The sequence below is a fragment of the Pleurodeles waltl genome, chromosome 12 (assembly GCF_031143425.1).
Source record: "Pleurodeles waltl isolate 20211129_DDA chromosome 12, aPleWal1.hap1.20221129, whole genome shotgun sequence".
In the NCBI taxonomy this organism is placed as follows: domain Eukaryota; kingdom Metazoa; phylum Chordata; class Amphibia; order Caudata; family Salamandridae; genus Pleurodeles; species Pleurodeles waltl.
Window position 1 is genome coordinate 274,053,266 of NC_090451.1, and position 10,034 is coordinate 274,063,299.

At 41.0% G+C, this 10,034-nt stretch overlaps 1 protein-coding gene across 3 annotated transcripts in view; it reads left to right on the forward strand.

Annotated features, from left to right (window-relative positions):
• The window catches only part of NUDT21 (nudix hydrolase 21), a 78,965-nt gene extending 69,946 nt beyond the window's left edge, over positions 1 to 9,019 (forward strand). Inside the window, exons 6-8 of one of the 3 annotated variants that reach the window (XM_069215839.1) lie at positions 6,340 to 6,415; positions 7,511 to 7,625; positions 7,940 to 8,349. In XM_069215839.1, the coding sequence (XP_069071940.1) occupies positions 6,340 to 6,415; positions 7,511 to 7,625; positions 7,940 to 7,976 (228 nt within the window). In that variant the 3' untranslated portion in view covers positions 7,977 to 8,349. Of the gene's footprint in view, positions 1 to 6,339; positions 6,416 to 7,510; positions 7,626 to 7,939 lie in introns of all 3 variants that reach the window. The other 2 variants (XM_069215836.1, XM_069215837.1) reach the window with 2 other exon arrangements.
• The last annotated feature ends 1,015 nt before the right edge of the window (positions 9,020 to 10,034 follow it).

Consider the following 10,034-nt stretch of genomic DNA (forward strand, 5'->3'; position numbering starts at 1 on the left):
TGTAGCTCACTTTTTGACCAGCAGATCTTTGGATATTTCCAAGGATATGTCCCCTTTGAAGAAGCATAAGGAACATTACAAGAGGGATTATTTACCTTCCCTTCTCCGCATTCCTTCCTGCTTGATGGTTAAGTTATCCGGCCTGCAACTTTGTTCCCCAACTCTGGCCTTCACATAGCCTTTGGTGGCAGTTTTGGTAGAGATGCATCTAGCGCAAGATTTGACACAGGAGTTAGTTCCAGAGCTCAGTGTTCAATTTCTAGCGTTTTCAGTCTATTGCTATGCTGCCCTGTTTCCACTCCACTCATGCACTATCTGGGGTGTCTCTACACTGTCAAAAAGCCTGTCTTCCAGAGGCACCTCCATCCCTGATGCTGGCTGACCCTCATCCAGATGCTGTTTCCCATGAGCCAAACCTCTTCCTCCACCCAAGGCCTTGCAAATTGCTTCAACATTGGTGCCGGTGCCATCTTCAATGCCACTGGCACCAGCTTGATTACAAAACGACAAATTGTGTGAAGAAAAATTCAGTGGCGGTGTTGATAGTCTCCTACACAGCGGAATCCACAGAGCTGTCTGGTTAAGTGTTGGGTGGTCCCCCTTACCTTCAAGACATTCCTGTCTTCCATCGGCAGGCAGTTAGTTTAGGTCCTAACCAGTGACACAGTCAATATGTGGTATTCCAAGAAACAGGGTGGCATGGAATTGCATCTTCTGTCTAAGGCTGTGCTCTTGGAATTGGACTCAATCACTCACTGTTTGGCTAATTATGAACCATCTGTCAGCCTCCCTGAACTGCAAGACTGCTGATTTCTGTCAGCATCCTGTTGTTGATCATGAGTGGTGTCTTCTTCCACAGGTGGCGCAGTGCGTTTCAACCATCTGGTGGAGCTTTTTGCCACTGACACGAATATTCAATGTTTGTAGTTCTGTTCTGTGCAGTGTAGTTCTCGCTACAAGGAGCCCTGAGGCATGCGGCGTGCCTGAGTTGGGATTTCTATGTCCCTGTACTCTCCTCTTCCTCACAGGCCAGAAAACGTCTTGCAGTGGAAGTGGCTGACTGTTCATCTGAACTTCTGGAGCATGGGTACTTGAAAATATTTACCCAGGCTTGGTCTGTGATGTGACCGAGGGCTACATTGATGTTAGCAGGGTGGGAGTTTTGGGGGGAAGAGGTTGTTGGTGGTAAGGTGGGTGTAGGGGAAGGACTGCATATACATCTAATGGCTGAATTGCAGACGGTCCAACCAGAAATCTCGGGATTAATCCCTGCTTCCTCACTTGTAGTCCTGGACCCTGATATACCTCCGTTAAAAAAAAAAAAAAAAAAAAAACATTGTTGGCCAGAGATTTTCATTTTTTGATTGGTGTTTTTGGATCGTTAGAGAAGTAATTTCACCTGGGTAGACATTGCTAATCCGGGCCGAATGTTTCTGAACGACATTGTTAAAAATGGCTGATGTTTTGCAGTGATGATGTAATATTTCAGGAACCATGAGACCTATATACTTCATTTTGGTGTCAAAGTATAGGTTTTGGGGGTCAATGAGTCTTAGAGACAGAAAATAAACCATCAGAGCAACCTTTCTGCCAATTTCCAGAATGGTGGCTCTATAATGTGTTTTAGCCAAAATATTGGTAATTTATTTTAATATTGTTTTTGTTTCTGGTTTTCTATTGAGTAAACATGAACGAAGCAGGTGGTAAGAGGAGATCTTTACCTCCTGGCAGGGTGTTGCTAACTACAAAATCTGAGGACTCCTTCAGCAAAGAAAAATGTGTCATGTGCCAAACTAATAGTTCAACATGCTGCATAAATTAGGCAAGACAAAGTTCACAAAAGATTGAAACTGATGGGTGAAGAAGATCAAATATTTTATCATTTTAACAAGTGCTACAAGTCCTATACAATGGGTAAAAAAGCCTGGCAAGAAATTGCCAAAAAATAGCAGAAGCTGGTGAAACACAACAAGAATCTGAGTCTTCTGAGAAAGTGATGACAACCAAACCCATTGCCCATTCACTTAGAAGATCCATGGCTACCCCTTGTCCACCTCCAACAACTGATCAGAAAGCAGAGGATCCTAAATGTGTTCTCTATTGTTTAGCTAGAACAAGGGCCAAAGGGATTGACGAAAGAACAAAGTACAAATTATGTGAGTCTCAAAGGGCGCAAAGTTTTTATTTGCAGCTAGTTTCTTTCTAGATGAGGTTTTCAGCCGAGTAGCTGAACTAAACAGCAAGGAGAATGTGTTTGCAGTGGATTTGTATGGTCAGCCGAACAGCATTACATGCTTATATTGGAAAACATGAATGCACAATAAGCTCCCAGCACCAGCGTAACCACCAGCATTCAGTTAAGTTTGCACTCTTTGAAAAAGCAAATGAAGTTTTAAAGCCACTCTTTAGTGCTGGCTACGGGTTCACACTCCATGAGACCAGAAACATAATGGTCAACTTTGATGAAACTGTTGATCCATAATAATTAAGATTTTTCTGGTGAGAACGTACAACAACAGAATTATTTTTTGTCAGTCTAACAAAAAGAATGAGTCACTTATGGTGTTCTCAAGTCCTCAAGTTCTTGCTGTCAAAATAAGATCAAAGGATGCAGTAACATTAGCAGGAACCATTATAAGAAACATGAAAGATTTAGATTTTGGCTTTAATGACACATTTTTTTGATGCCCATGAGCTCCCCAAATCATGGTAGTCAACAAGAATGCCTGATGTTGTGTTAACCTTTTTTACATTATTGTTCAATACTAGCAAAGCAAAACTGTTAGAAACTAAATTTCTTGAGGTCGGAACAGGACAGACAACATTGATGATAACTTTGAAGATATAAGCGAAGGGGTCGAGCTAGGCGAATAGCGAGCGCCTCCTTTGACGTAAGTGTGACTATAAGGGTACACTCCCCCTCCTCGAATCTGGGGCCAGTAGCCTTTAGATGTGGGGCCTCCGCTAGGTAGTTCCTCGCCACAGGTAGGCCCCTTCATTTGTTATATTTCCTTTCCCACTCTCTTATTGAGTGTGGATGTTTGTCTTTGCATTGCATGACGTTCAGGGATCCTAGGACCTGAAGAATGCCCCTAGACCTTCCTTGGCTCATTGTAGAGGGCAGAAACATGTCGGCCATTTTTTAGATAGGTGACCCAGTGAGTGCTTACTTTCACCCTGGTGTCCCACCCTTGTTTTTAATACACCAGCAGATGCCACGATTAAAAATGTAGATTACACACCGTTAACTGCTTAGGTGTTTTTATATCTTCCCCTAGCTTAGCTGGATCCCACTTACTCCAAATAAATAATAATTTACGCACTCCCTCCCGTTCAGTTAACGGTGAGGTTGAGTCCGCCCTGGTGGCACTGTCCTACCTGGGTGGGGCTAGGTAGTCCAATGATGAAGCATGACACTATACAGTGTGTGAGACCACCTAGTCCGTAAAGGAAATAACCCCTCCTCCTACCCATCACCGCCTCACAGCACTCACACTCCATTGTTTCACCCATTGAGGTCCAGGAGCCCCTGGATAATCTCCCGTGGACACAGCTCCATATCCCTAGTGAACCCCATACCCTTGTGTGTTTATTGGCTTTATATGTAGGGAGTTAGTATGGGTTGATTCCTACTAATTGCTTTGTTCCAATCTCCCTATACTCTCAGTTTGTGTTGCGATGGTTGTTGGATGCTACTCAGTGCAGTGCCCGCTGAATGAGACTTGCTGCTGCTGAGAAGAATACACCAGCAGATGGGGCAGAGTAGGTGCCACCAGCAATGTGTCCTCGGCAGATCAGCTTGCAGGTAGTTCCCAGTCTTTTGTTGGTTCACCAGGCAAAAATCTTTGAAAAGATTTCTAAGTCCCAGCTTTTAGTGATAGACAGGATGTGGGGCACATATTAAGTGTCCCAGGACCTTAAGGGCACCATTTGGGGTTCAGGACTTGCTCCAGTAGAAGCAACCAGCAGGGTCCAGGACAGATCTAGGTGAAACAGGTAAGCTTGCCTCTTCAGGAAAGTGGGGTTCTTGCAGTATTTGTGTCTCTGTAGCTTAAGAAGAGGCCAGCCAACTGACCCTTGAAGTCCACTTCTCAGTTCTGGGGAAGGTGGGAGCATGTCCAGCCTGTGTGTGTCTCCTCACAGGTCATTGCCGTCCATGCTGTCCTTCTGTCTTCCGCATGTCCAGCAGTGTTATGGCACTGGGCAGTGTGCTGCCCAGTGCCAGCCTGCGGGTGGGGAAACCTCCTGGTCACTACCCAACCAATGTTCACAGAGGTGACCCTACTCACTTTTGCAGAACTGCCTTTGTGTTTTACTTTAAGCTGTCCTACATCACCTAAAACCAGCATGGCAGAACTTTTCTTATGCTGTGCAGAGCTCCCTGTGCCCACCTAGACATGCGGCTCTGATGATAGGCACACACACCACTTCAGACCAGTTCTGGGGTAGCTCCCCCGCCCATTGAGTTTGTAGACAGTCTGGCTGTTATGACAGAGGAGGCATGCTTGAGCTACATCTGCCAGTGACTGGGTAGGCTTCCTTTGAAGCTTGGGAAGAGGCCAGGCAAGGGAGGAAACTCCCTTCCCACAACCATAGCCCTTTAACCACTATCTGGGAGTAATACACATCTCACTACAGGAGAAACATTAAGAGTCAGGTGATACTGAACACTGTCAGAAAGGCACATTTAGCCCAGGCAGGAAAATGAAAACTTTCTAAAGTCCCATTTTCAAAATAGCAATATGAAATCTGACTTGACCAGTAAGTTAGATTTTAAATTACTTTTGAAATCCTGGAATTCCAAGGTTTTATAATGTGAGCCAGTGCAAGCAATAAAAATGATGGTTTAGGCCTGGCAGAAGGTTTTTGTGGTAAGTCAAATTGGCAGTTTTAAAATAGCCTTCCCAGGCTGCAGAGGCAGGTGTGGAGACATGCTTAGCACGGTTGCTTTATTGTGACACCTTCTATGCAGTCCATTAGTGAGTGACATTTAACTCTAGGGCCTTAGGTGCGCTTTGGTGCTCTGTGTTAGGAATTTATAGGTAAGTTAAATATGCCACTCAGGAGCATAGCCAGTGTTGGCATATTTTAAGGATTCGGAGTACTTGCATTGGGACCAGGCTAGCAGTGCCAAAAATCCAGCCGCCTCGGTCCAGAAAAAATGGGTATGACGCCACTAAAAAGGGGGCATTTTCCCACAAAAACCCCACCCAAAAAAAAAAAATGGGAGTAGCTGACTTCCGTTAGGGGTCAAATCCGCACCGCAGAATACAGTAAACCTAACTGCATCCAGGTCAGAGTGGGCATGCACTTTCATGAGGGAAGCAGTATAGAGAGAGCCCTGCTCCCCAGCAGACTCTGAGGAAAAAGGGTGCAAAACTATATCCAGAAAATGAGAAATGAAAGAGGTGTGATGAAAGGAACAGACCCGGTCAGGTAAGAATCCTTCTTGTGCTTGTTAACAGAGGATTATTCACTGCTTCCACAATAGATATGAAAGCCACTAATACATATTTACTCTGTTACCCTTCCCATGGTGCCTTCTCAGGAGGAAGATCGTTTGAACGAATCTATAACAGTAGCTGAAGTCATTAAAAGCCTAGGTGGGCAAGTCCCCAGGCCTTATGGCTACACATCAGCATTTTATAAGCAGTCTGCACCTCTGATAGCTCTGATGTTAACAGAAATTTTCAGTGGTATGGATCACTGACTTGCCCCCTTCATGGGTGAAGCAGCAATCTCCATACTACTGAAACTTGTCAAAGACTCCTCTTTGTTCGCAGACTATCACCCGATCTCCCAGTTGAATGTCAACTCTGTACAGACATGCTTTAATCCCCTGAGGTAGACCACGAAAAGAGCCCTCCACCTACTATACCTAGTCCGGAAATGCAATAAAACAGCTGTTCTTCTGTCACTAGGCGCAAAGAAAGCATTCGACAGGGCACTTTGGGATATGAGTACTGCAAAATTACACAGAGCAGAGATGGGTTGCAGAATTAGGTGTTGGGTCAACGCACTGTAGGAATGAATTAGCTTTGCATTCTTTGGATATATTAAACCTTCCATGTATCTTCATATCTTAAAACTACAGAGCAACAGAAGACCACAAGTCTGCAATAACCTTCGAAATCCCAAGCCCCATATTTGAATCCTAGCTAATTGTCTCAGCAGGTCATCCTTCTGAAGTATATGAAAGAAGTAAAAAAATAATGTTGGATTAGAGGTGTTATTTAGCCAGCTAGATAGTCTTCTTTTGTTTGTCGTTAACAGTTACACTGTAATTTCCTTACTTTCAAATGATAAGCTTATTTATAATTGTATTGGTTTTGTTTACAGTATCCCTATATTCCAGCTCATATAACCAAGCCTAAAGAGCACAAAAAACTATTTTTGGTTCAACTCCAGGAAAAAGGTAAGTGTTATTTGAAGCTACTATTCTAGTATTGAAACAAGGTCCTTTCCAGTAACAGTGTGCTTATCAGTGTTATTCAAGTGATTAATGCTCCATGATGGGAAATTGTTTTAAGTGCTGGTTAAGTCTTGCAGGTTCTTAATGGCTCTGGGTATCGGTATACATTAAAATTACAGTATACGTCTGACACATTGTCTACTTCACTAGGACTTACATGTCCCTTTTGGCACCACATTGAAATTGTACAGATCTCATGAGACTAGTTATTTCCTGAATTTTTCTAATGTGATGCTGCATTGGGTTAATTGTGTCTCTTACATATAGCTTGTATAATTAGATTACGTTTGAAACGTGAGAGAGTAGAAGAGGAAAATAATTTTATTTTGCAGTCTTATAATTCATAGGTTTTATAGCCAGTACGACCATGTTGAAATTCCACAGACAGGTCAGGTATTGGAAGATTCAGAGAAGAGTAGCCAGCGGGCTTTGCACTTCAGTCTCTTTTTAAAATGAATGAAACACTGAATCTGGAGGTTATTACTAAGGGTGTGCTAAATTTGCGTCTTTTGAAAATACGTAATTGTGTACTATATTTTAGCTTGAAGTGTACCCTCACATAATTTTTTTTTTTTTTACTCAAGGATGCATTTCATGCCAAACCTATGAAAACATCCAAATCACTATGAATGACACCCACTCGTGTTCTGTTGTTCCTGTGCTATCACTGTAATTTTATTTAACACAAATGACACATTGGTGAGAAACATTTACTACAAATGGCACATAATTATGCAAAATAATGAAGTTTGGGGAATTACACGGAACAGGAATATCACGGAAACCCAAGAATTGTGTCAAATGCATCAGCATAAAGTAAATGTCTGTGCTTAGTTACTTCTTTCCCCACTAATGTGTGCTAAAAGAATACTAAACTAAACAAATGTATCTGAAGCCCATTTTTTTTTTTTTACTTTCGCTTTAAAGTAGTACAGTGATAGCTTCTTTATGGCAAAATAAATGTTTTGTAAAGTAAACAGTTTTCGCATCAAAACTATCTTTGTGGCAAAAAATAAAATGTAATTTTCTCCTTTTTAGCTTTGTTTGCCGTTCCAAAGAACTACAAGTTGGTAGCTGCACCATTATTTGAACTATATGACAATTCACCAGGTTATGGACCAATCATTTCCAGTCTTCCTCAGCTTTTAAGCAGGTATTACATTCAAAATCTTTTTAAATCCTTTCTACACTGGCAAACGATGGGCAGTACTACATTTTTAAGAGCCTTTGCTGCTTTTTTTTTTTTATATGACTCAAACTAGTCTGATAATTTGTGATGTGCTTGGACTCCTCAGGTTATAAGTAACTTGCAATCTAAAATTCTGCCATCAAACCTTACTTTCCTGTTATATATGCAGATTGAAGGATCAACTGCTGTGAATGCTTTACGTGTTTATTTTAATGTTATTGTAACCTTCCCTCGTTTTCTTTCATTTTTCCATTGTTTGTGCTTTTGTTAACGACTAGCAACAAATTCCTGATGAAAGAACCTGGGCATCCGTGAACAGGAAGACTGATTATTGATATAGCACCCCTCTTTGCTAACTGATACCGTTTTGTACAAACTAGTTGTTTTAACATTGTTTTTCAAATAAAAACATTGAAAATCTAAGACATTGAGAAAAGCTTTGCATTTTGCCAAACCCTTACTATATAGTGCATATTTTTATTTTTTTTAATTGTAATGTAGTCTGTGTGGAAAATAGAGCAGTGTAAAGTGGGATTTGATTGTGTCTTTACTATTCATCCACTGTTATCCATTTGCAATGTTTTTTGTTTTTTTTGTCCGTGTACTGGAGTACAAAGCGTCCATGCTTTTTCTTCTATTATGGGGACTATTTTCCAGCTGCTGTGCAAATAAAATAAACTTTTAGTAATGCAATCGTAAATTATTGATTTCTAAACTATTTTATATGCATGTTGGAAAATCTGTTTTCTGCGTAAACATGGACGGAGAATCAAGAGTGCACATTTCTGTACCAATAGCGGACATAGTTCCGGAAAAGTTTGTTTATAGCAAGATCGTTTTTATCTGTCTAGTTGCAAGGGTGACTAGCTATTTCTAGCACAATCTTATTATGCCCATATCCAAGTTATTCCAGTGATGAGATTTGTTGCTCATTACGGAAATCGACCTTTTTTATTGTACACAGGTTGCCATACTGGTGTTTGTATGTATTTATGTATGTATTTTTGCTTTTAAATGTCGATTGAACCTATGTTTATGACTCCTTCCCTTTTATGTCTAGGTTCAATTTTATTTACAACTGAATGCTACTGCTGCCTGCATGAAGACATGGTGAAAGAAGCAGTCTCTGTGAGCACAGCTTTAAAATGTAGAGAAACAATGTTGGCAGAAGGATTTTTTAATTTGATTTATTTTTTATTTTTTCTCTGTGGCGGCTAAACTTTCTATCATTGGAATAGCATGGTGAATCGTCGGAGCTGTTCTAGTTGGTAGGAATGAGAATGTTTGTTTTTTAAATACTTTTCATTGTGGTAGTCATCAATTTTTCGTACAATATTAAAAAAAAGACTTTGTTTCTATTGGTGTGGATTTTTTCATCAACTACTTTAACCTGTTCAAAAATTAAACCCCATACAAAAAGAAGGTACATTGATACTCAAGGCCATTCAAAGGTCGTTAAATTAGGAATAATATGTACGGTCTCTACAGTATATGCTTTACCTCGGTAACAGTCCAGCACTCTTCCAAGCCTGTTAAATGCTGCAATGTTTTTGAGCTTTGTTAAGCGTCCTTGAGTAGCAGTATGGAACATCGCAGTGTAATGTCTTTTCCATACTGGAGGCTTTTTTTTTTTTTTTGTAATTGATTATCGTTTTTTAACAAAACAAGAACATACACTATTTTTGCAGACATAAAGGTTGTAATGTATTTCAAAGTTTTACAGTTCCATCTTTTGTAGCTGGAAACCTGTCCACTTGCAGAAATAGGACTAAGATCTCTGCACAGCACATTGTGGTGGTGTTGTTAACAGGCAATTCAGTTTTTATTTCGCTATCTCATAGTTATCATAATGGACTCTTGTAGGTTTGCTTACTTAGTTGTGGAGATATGACTTTCATGGAGTCCTTATATCTCTAGGTCTGGATGAATTTGGGAGCAGGCATATACTTGTCTCGTAGCTATTACACTGAGGAAGAGGTTATTAAACCAATCGCGGACCTTGGGGTTTTTGCCTCCAGCCTCACCCCAGAGCTACGTTTCTCTTCACCAGTAAAATGGCTGTCGCTGTGAATGTGCTGCATAATATCTGGTCTTAACCCATCACAGTAGTGCTTATAGCAGGACTAGCCTTATCACTATACCAGTCGCCTTTCCCAGCTCATGTGTTACCAAAAGTCTCTGTTGGGCAGGTATTCCCAAGCTAATTGCACAACAGTTGCTTCAGAGGGTTCACATATCTTTCACTCAGTGGGATAGTCCGGGCCCATATTTCTGAGTCCAGGTGGAATATAACATGTGTAAATATTTATATTGAATTTGTCTGTGCCTATATTTCAGTGATACTTCCCTAGTCTCCAGATGATAAAATGCCAA